This window comes from Myodes glareolus, chromosome 10 (assembly GCF_982192425.1).
Source record: "Myodes glareolus chromosome 10, mMyoGla1.1, whole genome shotgun sequence".
NCBI lineage: Eukaryota > Metazoa > Chordata > Mammalia > Rodentia > Cricetidae > Myodes > Myodes glareolus.
The window spans coordinates 22806338-22821331 of record NC_142035.1 but is presented as its reverse complement, the minus strand read 5'-3'; the positions used below and the strand labels follow the sequence as shown (position 1 = coordinate 22821331).

Below are 14994 nucleotides of genomic sequence, written 5' to 3'. Positions count from 1 at the left end.
GGTTGGACGGTAACTGCCGTCTTTTTCTTCTCCACCCTCAGGACCACAGAGTCATCTACTTTACCAAGGTCCTTTCAGCATTTGATCTTGAAGTTGTTTGGAGGATTCCCTGCTTGTACTGATTTAACCCAACCTCTGGGACAAAACCATGGGCCCATTCCCTAGTGTCTCTTCAGACACCGGATCGCTGAGTGTTGAATGTCCTTACCTGTAGCTGAAAAGCTTTTACCTTCTTCAAGATGGTTTGATGACTCTGGCAGTCAGTTAGATATTTTGAGCCCCAGGGTCTTCATGAGTAGGGTTGGGTTTAAGGTCCGTCATGGGGGTTGTAAGGGTAATGCCCATGATAGCTCAATAAATACTAGATTCCGTATCATAAGTTGCCTCCTCTTCACTCCAGAATTTTCGCTTGTGACATCAGTAGAGTCACGGAATAAGATTTTTCTCGGAATCAGGCTTCCAGCAGCTCTTGGCAGAATGTACCTTGCTGTTGAAGGGGCTATTTCTTTCTACTTTAACGATTTCGTAGGGGAAGATTTATTGTCCTCCCTGTGAAAGGCAAAGGGCCCAGTTGTGTCCTTTGCCAATTTAGGAACCATGAAGAGAAGTGTGAAGTCTCGTAGCTGGCAGTTCATGAAGGTGAAAGAGGTGAGGCAGGCCACAGGCTCTGGGAGGGGATCCCTGAGTGGAAGATTTGAAGGAGCAGGCCTCGAGGAAGGAAGAAGCAGGTGTGGGTGAGGCCGCTGGTGGATGGTGGCAGGCTGTGCCTCGAAGCATTCACAGCCCCCTGCTGGTGTTCTGTCAAAACACCCGTGTACATAAAATACACAAACAAAATGAATTGTTTGGTTTTCAAGACAGATTTTCTCTGTGTAGCCCTGGCTGTCCTGGAGCTCGCTCTATAGACTAGGCTGACCTTGAACTCAGAGATCCACCTGCTTCTGCCTCCCAAGTGCTGGGATTAAAGGTGTGCACCACCACTTGGCAATAAAATGAATCTTAAAATAAACAAATAAAAATGTAAGAGCCTTAAACATGACTCCTGTGTGTATATGCACATGTATGTGCATGCATGTGCTGTAGAAGGAGAAGGTGCGTGCCATGGGGGGGGGTTGGTCAGAGGACAACTTTGTGAAATTTCATCTCCTTTCCCCTTTATGTGGGTTCTCAGAATTGGACTCAGGCCATCAGACTTGCTGGCAGAGCACCTTTCCCTGCTGATCCAACCCTTGCCCACAAATTGCATATTTTTATGGAATTAAAAACACACTATTCCATATAACTACAGTACCAGTATAATACTAAAAACATGATAAATTGTACTCAGTGAATACAGTGCTTGCGTAGCATGCATGAGACCCTGGATTAGGTCCCAGAACCCCATAGACTAGGGGTGGTGGCACATACTATAATCCAGGCACTCGGGAGACAGAGTTAGGATTGGAAGTTCAAGGTTATCGTTAGCTGCATATCGAGTTTGAAACCAATCTGGACTACATGGTACCCTCCTTGGGAGAAAAAAAAAATAAAGAAAAAAATGCCAAATGTACTGAAGTCATGTACAATATAGTCTTACTTAGTTTCTTTGTTTGCTTCTTAAAAGGTCTTTATAGTTGTTGTTATTATTTTATTTTATTTTTGAAAGAATCTGGCCTGGAATTCATTGTGTAGTAGAGTAACTCCTGGTCCTTCTGTGTCTACTGTCCAAGTGACATATACTGTCATGTCCAGTTTCATATAACACTGGGCGCTGGGGATTAAGCCCAGGCCTAGGTATATGCTGGACAAGCCCAAATAAGTCACATCTGCAGCCCTCAAATGTGTCATTGCTTTAAAAAAAAACTGTGTTTGTGCATGGTATGGAGTTAGTGGGGGAGCAAAATGGCTTGGTAGTTAAGAGCACTGACTGCTCTTCTGGATGACCCCTAGCGTCTACAGACAGCATAACCATTGACAATTCCAGTCCCAGGGATATCCTACACCGTCTCCTAGCTTCTGTGGGCACCACACACACACAGGGCACACAGACACACATTCAGTCAGAATGCCCATACACATTAAACAGAACAAACAAAAACACAAATGTTAAAGTCTGTGTAGGTAGGGTGTGGTATCGTAGGCCTTTAATCTCACGTTTGGGAGGCAGAGGCAGGTGGATCTCTGTAAGTTTGAAGTCAGCCTGATCTACATAGCAAGTTCTAGGACAATTGGGGCTACACAGTGCAACCATTCTTTAAAAAAAAAATGTGTATCAGGGTGGGTGCCTATGTGTGTTCATGTGTGTAGAGGTCAGAGGTCAGTTCTGAAGCACTGTCTACTTTGTTTTTCCTGACATGGTCTCTTATTGGCCTGGAGCGTGCCACGCTGGCTGGCCAGTGAGGCCCAGGATCTGGCCTGTCGACATCTTCTCTGAGCTGGTATCACTAACACGGGCTACCACACTTGACTTTTTGATGTGGACTCTGGAGACTGAGTCTCATACTCACATGGCATACTCACATGGCAAATACTCACTTTTGCTACTGAGTTTCCCTCCCAGGCCCTTTGTAGTTTGTTATCATGGACTCGAAGGCTCAACAAATGTCTCTTTAGAATCGAAAACATCCTCCATTCCTGCATTCCTTGGGAGATTGACTTTCTGAAAGCATGGAATAGTGCTTGACCTCTAGATTGTTCTGCATTCTGGATTTCCCACCCATTCTTCACATTTGCTTGTCTAGTAGATGCTGCCCTGACTCCCCAGTTCAGTTTGGGATGGATGGCCTGTTTGTCCTCAGTTCAATTCCATGTCCTCAGGGAAATGACAGGTGGCTCAGATGAGATAATAGCTTTCTATTGTTGATGTAACAAATCACCACAATTTAATTTTTAAGTTGCATTTATTTATATATGTGTATATTTATTTGTGTGTGCTCCTGTCTGTGTATGCCTCTTTGCCCACGTGGTCAGAGACAGGTCATACCAGTCAGTTCTCCCCTTTCACCCTTTAGGTCTGGATGTCAAATTCAAGGCTGTGGGTTTGTCATCAAGTGCCCTTACCACTGAGCCAGGCATCTCTCTGGCCCCATTACAATTTAATGACTTAAAATAATGCAGATGTATTAGCCTTCAATATAGTAGAGATCGTCTTAGGCTAAAATCATGATGTCAGAAGTTCGGAATATGGCTCAGTGTAGAGTCTTTAACTAGCATATGCAAGGCCCTAGATTTATTCAGCAAATAAGCAGGCAAATGAACAGCACACTAATAAACAAAACAAGAATCAGTGTCGGCAGGCCTGCATTCCTTTTGCAAGGCTCCAAAGACTCGAGGTGTTGATGTCTCTGCTTCTAAGGTCTCTCACCCTTCTTTTGTGATGTTTTTCTCCATGTTTAAAGTTAGCAATTTTTAATCTTATTGATCATTTTCCCTTCAGATCCATCTGACTCCACAGTTTTTTATTCCACCCTTGTCCCAGCACACACACACACACACACACACACACACACACACATACATGCACACACATATACACACATACACGTACACACACACGTGCACGCATACATACACACATGCACACACGCATATACACACATACATACACATGCACACACATACACACACATATGCACACACATGCACACACATACAGTTATATTCTTTATTTTCTCCACAAAAATAAAAGTTAATGCATTGTGACTGTTTAACAATTGGCTCCTGGTAGGGAGGATGCCCTGAGTGTTTACACCCAGCCCGGGACAGTTTAAAGCTACCCACAAAATTTCAACTGGCTTTCAAACTTCCTGAGAGGATGGGGTGGATGCTGAGCAGTAGAACACATGCTCAAGGCCCCAGGCTTAATCCCAGCACCCCAGCCCCACTACCCAAAACAAACCTTCTGACTGTGTAACCACTGTTCCAACATATCCCTGCCTTTCACCTCCTTTGATTCCGCCTTTTGTAGGGCTGACCAGCCCAAGGGCAGATGACTTCATTGCCCTGGTTTGCTCTGTTTCTACAGGGGCTGTACCAGCTCGTCATGGACATAATCATCATGATCCGCGTGTGTAAGATGTTCCGCCAAGGCCTCAGGGGCTTCCGGGAGTATCAGATCATTGAGCCTGTTCACCGGAAACAACCTGTCTTCTCTTTCTGGGATGTAAGTAGCCCCACTAACCAGGGCTGCTGGCATTTGATGAGTACACACCACATCTCCCAGGCCTCAATCCAAGCCAACTATGGGAGAAGACAATAGAAACCTTGGCCTCTGTTCATCCCTGTCTGGCATTGGAGAGGCGACATCACTGAGCAAGTGGGGTACCCAAGGCTGAACCCTGTATTAGATATCCTTTCATGGCCTTGTGGTAGGCAGTGCTGGCTAAGGCAGGCCTTGGGTACAGACAGTAGCAGGGCCCACTGCCCTGAGTTTAGGGCAGAACAGAGAGTAGGGAGAAAAGGGGGACTCCTGTCTAGATTCTCCTTCCAAAGTTTGCGGCTCCTTCTTGTGGAAATAGAAGCCAGTAGTGTTCTGCTCACACATCCCTCAGGTGGAATGAAGCCCCAGGGCTGAGGGAGGCTTGGCATGCTTTCCAGCTGTAACCACTGTTAGCACGAGGGCCAGCTTGTTGGGGTACCTGTCCCCCCTGGTACCCCACAGCCGGCAAGCTCCAAGGAAAATCAATCACACAGAGATCTCTATAAGTTATAAAGCTGATTGGCCCATTAGGTCAGGCTACTTATTAGTTCTTATAACTTGTGTTACCCCATTATCCTTATCTACGTTAGCCACATGGCTCAGTACCTTTCTCAGCTGGGCGAGTTACATGCTGCCTCTTCGGTGGTCTGCGCAGGAGTGGCAAGAGAGCTTCCTGTGTCCCAGAATACTCCCAGTCTCTTTGCTCCACCCCTACTTCCTGTCTAGCTTTCCCGCCTATACTGCCTGCCTGGCCAATCAGCGTTTTATTAAAATATGATTGACAGAATACAGACAATTCTCCCACACCATTTCCCTCTTTTTTTTTTTTAAGATTTATTTATTTTGTATACAGTGTTCTGTCTGCATGTATACCTGCAGGCCAGAAGAGGGCACCAGATTTCATTACAGATGGTTGTGAGCCACCATGTGGTTGCTGGGAATTGAACTCAGGACCTCTGGAAGAACAATCAGTGCTCTTAACCTCTGAGCCATCTCTCCAGCCCCCCCCCTTTTTTTTAACAAAGGAAAATACCCATAGTCCATTTGTTGGGAATGTGGGCGTAGTATTTCAGGCTACTTCCTGCTGGTTGGGGGCGCTGATGATCTTATGAGGACCTAAAGAAAATTTAGAGTTATAATCAAGTCCTGACTGGAGTATCCTGTGAGTCTTGATCATCTCAGGCAGCAGTCTTGAATCTGTTCTGGATGTAGAACTCAGACATCTGGGCCATCTGTTCCTGTTGGAGATTTCTCAGGTGGCCTCCCTTGATCAAAGCTGATTTTTCTTAAGTCAGAATGAATCCACAGCCTCTCATTTTCTGTGGAAACAAAAGCTCTTCTCCAAAGTAACATACCTTTTGACTTCAGTTTTGAAGCCAAGGTATTTTCAAAATACCTATCTTGGGTTAGTTCAGCAGCATTTATAAACAAAAGTCTTTTAGCAGCTGTTGCTCCTTCCTCAGCATTCAAACAATTCAAAGAGAGAATAATAGCATACAGTATCAAGATTCTCTGTTTATTTTCCATCTTTATGCAGCTTTATTTCAACCTCTATTTCTTTTATTTTTACTTTTAACTTTTGGCTTTTTGAGACAGGTTCTCTGTATATATCTTTGTCCTGGATTAACTCTGTAGACCAGGCTGTACTTGAACTCACAGAGATCCTCCTGTCTCTGCCTCCCCATTGCTGGGATTAAAGGTGTATGCTACCACACCTTGAACTCACAGAGATCTGTCTGTCCCTGCCTCCCAGGCATTGGGATTAAAGGTGTGCACTACCACACCTTGAAGTCACAGAGGTCAATCTACCTCTGTCCCTTGAAGTCACAAAGGTCAATATACCTTTGCCTCCCAGGCATTGGGATTAAAGGTGTGTACCACCACACCCTATGTCTCCCTTTTCTTCTTTTTTATTTTTAATGACTTTAACCTTTAGCCTGCATATATTTTTAACATATTGTAAACCAGTTAGAGGTTTTCTTCCTCTTTGAATCTCTCTTTACTGTATATCTCTCTTTTTCTGACTACATAAGCCTTTAATTTACTAAGCAATATGGAGAGCCGTGGCTTTGACGGCTAGATCCAGCCCATTCCTTAGCTTTCCAGCCTCATGGCTGAGATACCAGCCAGAGCTGCAGTTCACTGCCACAACTCTATGGCATTTCAAGGTCCTTGCTAGCAAGCAAGCTGTAGTATTCTGCTCACAGACCACACTCAGTTGAACTGCCTGCCTAAAAGAGTCAGAGTTTGCCCTGGCAGGACAGCCCAGAAAGCCAGCATTTTAAAACAGTGCAGCTTTTTTCCTGCTATGGCTGAAAACCGAAAAGCATGCATTCACCTTTTCATCAACACTGTTTAAGTGTTTCGTGGCAGGACCTCTTAAAAGAGCTGCAGGTTTTGCAGCTAAAGCTGAGTCAGGAAGCTTCTCTTAGATGAGAACATTTGCTTGCCTCTAGCAAGCAGAGCAGACCCGAGAAATTGCTGCTACCAACAAAACATGCTTTACTCTATTCTTTCCCAAACTTTCTCAAGCTTTCTGTGGATTCAGTTATCCACGTCTGGGTGCCATATGTAACATGATGGAGGTCGGCTTGTTGGAGTTTCCGTCCCGCCCGGTACCCCACAACCGGCAAATCCCAAAGAGAAAATCAATCACACAGAGATCTCTATAAGTTATAAAGCTGATTGGCCCATTAGGTCAGGCTACTTATTAGTTCTTATAACTTATGTTACCCCATTATCCTTATCTACGTTAGCCACATGGCTCAGTACCTTTCTCAGCTGGGCGAGTTACATGCTGCCTCTTCGGTGGTCTGCGCAGGAGTGGCAAGAGAGCTTCCTGTGTCCCAGAATACTCCCAGTCTCTTTGCTCCACCCCTACTTCCTGTCTAGCTTTCCCGCCTATACTGCCTGCCTGGCCAATCAGCGTTTTATTAAAATATGATTGACAGAATACAGACAATTCTCCCACACTGCCACTGGGCTGGAGAGATGGCCCAGTAGTTAAGATCACTGACCGTTCTTCCAGGACCCAGGTTTAATTCCCAGCAACCCCATAGCAGCTTACACTATCTGCAATTCCTGTTGCAGGGATCTGCTACTCTCACACAGACATACAGGCAGGAAAAATGTGAATACACGTTAAAAGCAACAACAACAAACAAAACAAAAACTACATTCTGCCAGCAATCACAAGAGCCTGAAGAAATTAGAGGGGTCACAGCAGAACCTGGATTTTTCTGAGTGTTTTAAGGTGCCTATGCTCTCTTTACCAAAGGAAGGAGACATTTTCAGGACCCTGTTTGCTGTGCTGATCCCATTTTCAGGATAAAGAAGGTCCCAGCTTAAAATACCTTATCTCAATAGTAAATCATGAACTCTTTTTTTTTGTTTGTTTTAGAAATAGTGGTTGGTCGGCCACTGTCTTATGTTTGTGTTGCTGTGATAAGACATAATGACCAAAGCAACTTACAGAAGCTCATGGCCATCACGGCAGGGAGCATGGCAGCAGGCAGGCATGGTGCTGCAGCAGGCAGGCAGGCAGGCACCATGCTGCAGCAGGCAAGCAGGCATGATGCTGCAGCAGGCAGGCAGGCAGGCATGGTGCTTGCAGCAGCTGCTGAGAGCTCATATCTGATCCCCAAGTAGGACACAGAGACAGAGCACTGGAAATCGCAGGAGTCCTTTTGAAAACTCAAAATCCCACTCTCAAAGACCCACCTCCTCCAATCCTTCCCAAACAGTTCCACCAACTGAAGCCCTTGTATTCGAACATACAGCTCCACGGCAGCCATTCTCAGTACAGTCACCACAGCCACCATTCTGATAAATTTTCCATTTCCCCAAAGATATCTTCATAGGTATTTGGTGTGTCTCCATTCACTCCAGGTTCAGTATTTTCCCAGCTCAGTATGTAGACCAGCCATGCCCATTTTCCTCTTGAGCCATGACTGACTAGACCTAACCCTCCGCCTTCTGCAGCTAACATTATATTCCAAGAAATGCCCCAGAATGATTTCTGAAGGATGGAGGGCAAGGAGATGGACAGTGAGGGATAGGACTTTCACCTTTTTTTTTTGAGACAGTAATCTAATTAGTAAATTAAGCTATAGTAGGAGCTGGAACCTCTGGACTGGCTGGAGGGGCAGGGCACACTCTCCTAAAGACATTCCAATGTGTTTATCTGGCTGTGCTGGTCAAACCCAGCAGGTCTTCAGGCCTGTCACTGGCCATGAGATAGGGAGAGATAGGATGAAACTCAGCTTTGCTTTCAAGGTTGCCCTACTTCTCAGGGTGACAGCAGGAAAGACTGGGGCTGACACTTGGTCAACGGGAAACAGAAGACTCAGAGCCGGGGCTGATGCCAGGGGAGTATGAGGTCAGACCTCACCACAGTACTCAGACAAGTGGCCTCCAGCAGAGAAGAAACCTTGAGGTGGCCACTAGAGGGGTCACGTAGCTGTCAACCAAAGAGCTGGGCTGGAATACAGGGCCAGGTGAGGAGAGCCAGAGGCTAGTTCTCTGTGGAGTAGGTGATTGTATTTCTGAGCATCTCTCTCTTCCTTCGTGAGCTTCCCTGAGGAGTGCCGCTTGAGTTTAGTAAAGAAAAGGGGACGTGGGGAAGGCTGTGTCACGTAAACTTCTCCTAGAGAGACACAGACAAATGCCTACCTGCTCTAGTTAGGAAACCAACAGCAGAGCAAAGCACCGACCGACCCCACTCAACAGTAGCTTGGTGAACCACTGAGTTTATCTGAGCTTACTTCCAGAAACAAGTGCTAGGATTAAAAGCATGTGCCATCATCACCCGGCTGGCCACTTACTATGTGTTTTTTCAGTATAGGACTTGATAAAAACAATTCTTTCCTATTGACAAAACCAACTTTCACCTGTTGATTAAACGGAGGGATAGATGGAAGATGTACCATGTTTGAGTTACTATAGAAACTTAACAAAGATTGGGGGCTGGAGAGATGAATCAGCAGTTAAGAGCCTTGCCTGCTCTTCCAGAGGTCCTGAGTTCAATTCCCAGCAACCACACGGTGGCTCATAACCATCTGTAATGAGATCTGGCGCCCTCTTCTGGCCTGCAGGAATATATGCAAACAACACTATGCATAAATAAATAAATCTTTGAAAAAAGAAAATAAAATGTAAAAAAGAAACTTACAAAGCTTGACTTCACCTGCCCCAGATTTTGTTCCTTTCTCCCACTTCTGTGCGATCCAGTATGTTTGTTTCTTTCCCCTCTTCCTTTTCTCTTATTCTTGTTTTTCCTACTGCCATTTCCTTCTCTCTACCCCTTCCTTCCCTCAGATGCTGCCTTAGGGCTGAGTAGGGGGTGTGGGGGTTTGGGACAGAGGTGATAAAGGGCCAGCTGGTTGGAGGTTTCCCATAGCTTCCTTCTACCACGGTGACTCACTTAGACAGGGTTTCCCGTGCAGAACTCCAGGGGCAGTTTTACTGTTTCTTCATTCTCTACTTCTTTTCTTTCAGAAAAGGAAGCAATGCCGGATCTCGTTTGATACCTTGGAATTTGCTGCAGAGGAGGTGTGTGGGGCGGGACTTCTCCCTGTGTGGGACTTGGGAGGGTCTGCCCTTCTGTCTGTTTCGGTCCGGAAGAAGCCCCGCACGAAGATGGTTTTAGTCCAGGTTCTGTCAGCACTGGCGGCACTTTGAAGGAGCCATTCCATTTCTGATCACAGCGATCCTGCCCCCCTCTTCCCCAGCCCTGGCATACCAACCGTGTTGCCACTGTTTAACTGGGGAGGGCCAATCTGGGGGAGTTTCTGGGTTTGGACTTACGGGAAATCAGCAGAGAACAGAACAGACTATGTGATAGAGCCAATCAGAGAACAAAACCAGGTGGTGGGCCTGTTGGTGAATTCTGGCTTGGCGCTGAGCTCTCTGAGGGATGCTGACATACATGTCCCCTCTTGTGTTGGATGTCCTTTAAATGGTAGTCCTGCTCTGACAAGAGAAGGCCTGTATATCTGTGTGGGTCTTTGCCTGTGTGATGTGGTCTTCTTCTTCTTCTTCTTCTTCTTCTTCTTCTTCTTCTTCTTCTTCTTCTTCTTCTTCTTCTTCTTCTTCTTCTTCTTCTTCTTCTTCTTCTTCTTCTTCTTCTTCTTCTTCTTCTTCTTCTTCTTCTTCTTCTTCTTCTTCTTCTTCTTCTTCTTCTTCTTCTTCTTCTTCTTCTTCTTCTCCCTCTCCCCCTCCTCCTCCTCCTCCTCCTCCTCCCTCTCCCTCTCATTCTCCCTCTTCTTCCTCCCCTCCTCCTCCTCCCTTCCCCCTCTTCTTCTTCCTCTTTCTCCTCCTCCCCCCCCCTCCTCCTCCTCCTCCTCTTCTTCTTCTTTTTTGGTGCTTTGAGACAGGGTTTCTCTGTGTAGCCCTATCTGTCCTGGAACTCGCTTTGTAGACCAGGCTGGCCTTGAACTCACAGAGTTCTGCCTGCCTCTGCTTCCCAACCCAAGTACTGGAATTAAAGGCATGTGCCACCACACCTGGCACTTTTCTGTCCTCTAACCACCAAATCCTGAATATTAAGTAAAAATTTAGTATCCAATTTTAAATATAAAGGATCCTGTCTATTTATAGGAACCAGTCACATTCTCCCTGGTTCAGATCTGACTTGACCGAGGTCTGTAGCCCATGTGGGCTCTTCTCTGAGAAAAGAGGGAGAATAGAACTTCTTAACTGGTGCTATTGCCACCTATGCCCATCCCATGGCCACACCCCTTGGAGGTGTGGGTTCTGTTCCTTGGCTCTCTTGGACACAGTCTAATTTCTCATGTTCCCTCATTGGTGAAGCATAATAAGGAATCCTAAGTTCTGTGTTTCTTCAGAGGAGCCAATGCCTGACACTAGGCAGGAAAGGGTTACCAAAATTTTGCCCTGATTCACACAGGGGAAACCAGGTACCTCTCTAAACACCACAGAACTCTAGACTTGAGGGACACACTGTGCATAGGAGTCAAGAAAAGGAAGAGGACTTCAGAAGGGATACCCGCAGTGGCTGGCAAGGCCTATAGACAGTGGCAGTCCAATGAGACTTGACTGCATAGAACAACATGGTAGCTGAGACAAGGACAGCTCTGCCCCAGCTGCAGTGTGCTTGTGCTGGGGACGTGACGTCCTGAAGCAAGGACCGCCCCATCCCCTGCCTTGGCAGGTGACAGATCTATCTGGGGGCCATGAGGTCCTGAAGCAAGGACTGCCTCATCCCCTGCCTTGACAGGTGACAGATCTAGCTGGGGACCATGAGGTCCTGATGCAAGGATAGCCCCATCCCCTGCCTTGGCAGGTGGCAGATCTATCTGGGGACCATGAGGTCCTGAAGCAAGGACCGCCCCATCCCCTGTCTTGGCAGGTGGCAGATCTATCTGGGGATCATGAGGTCCTGAAACAAGGACCGCCCCATCCCCTGCCTTGGCAGGTGACAGATCTATCTGGGGACCATGAGTTCCTGTCGCAAGGATAGCCCCATCCCCTGCCTTGGCAGGTGGCAGATCTACTTATTTTCTGAGTTTCTTCACCAAATAGGAGCTGGTGATAGGATTCTTGGGCTAGGTGCAGATGCAGTGAGATGGGTGTATAGATGCTCACTCCAACGGTTGGCACATGATTCTCAGTCCATGTTAGGCGTTACTGTGCATAGAACAGGCGAGCATGTAGCAAGATTATGGAGAGTTGCCAACTAAAACCCTCTGGCCATGTCTCCCCAGGGGCACTTCCCTCCAAGGGCCATTTATATCACCCAGAAGAAGCCATCCTGGAGGACAGATGAGGAGATCCAAGCGCTCTGCAATGTTCTTCAGGTTCTAGATTGCTACCGCAACTATACAGAGGCCCTGCAGCTGCTCCTGGCCAAGGTCATGCGCTTTGAAAGGTCGGTGAGAGGCACAGGGCCCCTGGCTCCTAGACTAGGGTGGGACTAGGCAGGAGGACCCCAGGTGGGAAAGGCGTGGCTGGTCACTTGGTGAGGCTCCTTGGTGAGGGCAGCAGAAAAAGCTCAGTCACTTGCTGGGTGTCATGGGATCTGATGATTTGACAGGGGCTTCTGAACCAATCTAGTCCAACTCCAATACTTTTCAGATGCAGAAACGAGGGGCAGGGAGGGAGACAACTCAATCGAGTCACTGGGTCTTAGTCCATTCTCTGTGGCTAATAATGCTACCGTTGGGCTAGTTACAAAGGAGAGAGGCTTTTGGCCTATGGTCTGGGTCAAGGACAAGGAGCCACATTTGGCTGCCAGAGCCCCAAACATCATACGGTGAAAGTCAGGGAGCCTATACATATATCCTTTGGTCTTGCTTCTTAAGAAGCTACCATTATTTGATCATGAGGGCTCACCCTACTGATTTAGTCCAGTCCTTTTTCCCCTTGGCTTTGGAGATTGAATGCAAAGTCTTATGCGTGTCAGGGCAAGCAGGACTGGGTAGGCCCTGTTTATCTTCTAGTCCTGGGGATTGCACTCGGTCCTCACACTCTTGTTCTGAAGAATACCCCCTAGACCTTTTCATACTTTTTGTTTTGAGACAGGGCCTTTGGCTGGCTTTAAACTCACTCTGTAGGCCAGGCAAGCCCTGAACTAGAGATTTTTGCCTCAGCCTCTTGGTAGCTGGGATGACTGGCCCACATCCCCAGGCCCAACCTTCCTCCCCGTGGTGCTAAAATGGTTGCCATGGTCATAGCTCCAATTTGCACTAGGCTTGGGTGTCTGTACCCTAAGTGGGGGGGGGGGAGGTATAGCGCTATTAGAGAGATTCTCTCTCTCTCTCTCTCTCTCTCTCTCTCTCTCTCTCTCTCTCTCTCTTTCTCATTTAGGAAGGGCACACACAGCACCTGTGTGGAGGTCAGGAGACAACTTGAGGGAATGAATTCTCCGTTTCTGCCACATGGGTCCTTGATCATAAGCTTGGGTTGTCAGTCTTGGCATCTAGTGCCTCCTCCTGGGAACAGTCCCCAGCCCTTCGTCTGTTCCTAGGCAGGTAACCTGTAGTTCAGAGACAAGAGAGTCTGAGGTTCAAAGAGGAGATGACCTGCTCAGAGTCACACAGCCAGGTGCAGAACCATGCGACCCTAGAGGCAGCGCCGATCGCTGCTCAGTTTCTCTAGAGTCTGTTGTGTTGGGCAACGCTGGTCTTTCGAGTGCTCACAGATGCAAAGCTTCACCAACAGTGAGGCAAACGGAAGCAGTCGCTGCTTCCAGGAAGCCCCTGCTTCGCAGGAGACTGGCTAGGTGTGAGGGTCGGGTCCAGCGTGACAGACAGGGCTCGGCCATTCTGAAGTCTCCTCTACCCCAAGGTTTGTGTCTTCGTCTCAGAGCACGCAGCCTTGAGTCGGGAGCACTTCTTAATTAGAAGTCAAACCTTTCCCAGGTTTGGTCGCAGGCGTGTGATCGTCAAGAAGGGACAGAGAGGCAATAGTTTTTATTTCATCTATCTGGGCACGGTCGCCGTGACCGAGGATGAAGATGGGAACAGTGCCTTCCTGGACCCTCACCCAACGCTGCTGCACAAGGGTGGATGTTTCGGGGTGAGTCAGGGGAAGGGCCTCACTTCCTGGCCTGGGGTTGGGGAAAAGACAGGGCTTCTGCTCCAACCTCTTATCCAGGCCCTGCCTGCCTTGTCCTCGGTGCAAGTCACTGGCCCTCGGTGCAAGTCACTGGCTCCCGTGCACCCTAGGACCCTTACCTGTGAAATGCTGATGAGTTGGCCTAGGCAATGTGCAAAGCTGACCTCTTTACCTGATACTTACGGAGTATATTCCCTGCTCTGCCCCACAGACACAGGGACGCCACAGACCGCACAGAGAGGCCTTGCCAGGTCCCCCTTTCCTCCGGTCTGTTCAGACCTGGCTGTCGCCTCTTTTCCGCAAACAGATAACGCGTGTAGTGGCGGGGTTGGGGGTGAGTGGGAGTACGGAAGGCGCTGAGGCAGGACTGGGTGTGGCTTCACACTTGTCTTTGGCCCTGTTCACCCACCAGGAAATGGGCCTACTGAGTACTGCAGTAAGGAGGGCCACAGTGGTCTGCATGGAGGAAACTGAGTTCCTGGTTGTCGACCGGGAGGATTTCCTCGCGAATAAGCTGGACGATGAAGTTCAGAAGGAAACTTACTATCGCTACAATTTTTTTAGGTAACTTGCCCGCATTCAGTATCTTTCCTCTTCCTTGTGTTTGGCACTGCCCTTGGGTAGAAATATCCTGGTGGTGGCTGTTAGCCCGAGGTACTCTAAAATACCCATTTCTACCCAACTTCTCTATCTAGCCAAACTCCAAGTACGCCTTCAGGTCTCAGCTCAGATATCCCTTCCTTGTGGAACACTAAAACCCAAGAGAGGAGAACTTAGATCGAGCACTTGCTGGGCCAGGCAGGGTGCTTGTGTTTTGTACTTGTTTCCTATCTCATATCTAGTCTCACATTCAATCCCGTGAGGTTGTTTGGTTTATTTTCTGTTAAGCATTTTTTTGACTGACAAGCCTCTCTGCCGATGCAATAATTCCAATCAGACCAAATTAGACTGAATTAGAAGGTGCCCAGGTTTAATGAACGCCAGCACTCCCAGGTGGCCCCTGGGGAAACAAAGTGGGGAAAGGAGAACCAGAATGACCACCGAAGAGGAAAAAGAGGAGACCATTCTCTGGGGGGGGCAGTTTAATAGCCTGTGGGAGTGGTCTTGACCCTCCCTGGGGAGGGGACACCATTTGGCAGGCTTTCTCGGAGGTAGAGTTTGGACTGAGGCAACTCTCAGGGGAGGGGGCTTGGAATGGAGTTTTCTGCCCAACATTCCAAAATAGATGCCAGGGGCTGGGG

General features: G+C 47.7%; 1 protein-coding gene across 3 annotated transcripts in view; it reads left to right on the top strand.

The window, feature by feature from the left end:
- Cnbd2 (cyclic nucleotide binding domain containing 2) overlaps nucleotides 1-14994 on the top strand; it is a 63848-nt gene that overhangs the window by 16373 nt on the left and 32481 nt on the right. For 2 of the 3 annotated variants that reach the window (XM_087911070.1, XM_087911069.1), the window contains exons 4-8: nucleotides 4004-4141; nucleotides 9674-9727; nucleotides 11902-12065; nucleotides 13558-13714; nucleotides 14166-14317. In XM_087911070.1, coding sequence (XP_087767196.1) covers nucleotides 4004-4141; nucleotides 9674-9727; nucleotides 11902-12065; nucleotides 13558-13714; nucleotides 14166-14317 — 665 coding nt within the window. Of the gene's footprint in view, nucleotides 1-458; nucleotides 649-4003; nucleotides 4142-9673; nucleotides 9728-11901; nucleotides 12066-13557; nucleotides 13715-14165; nucleotides 14318-14994 lie in introns of those variants that run through there. The other variant, XM_087911071.1, reaches the window with a different exon arrangement.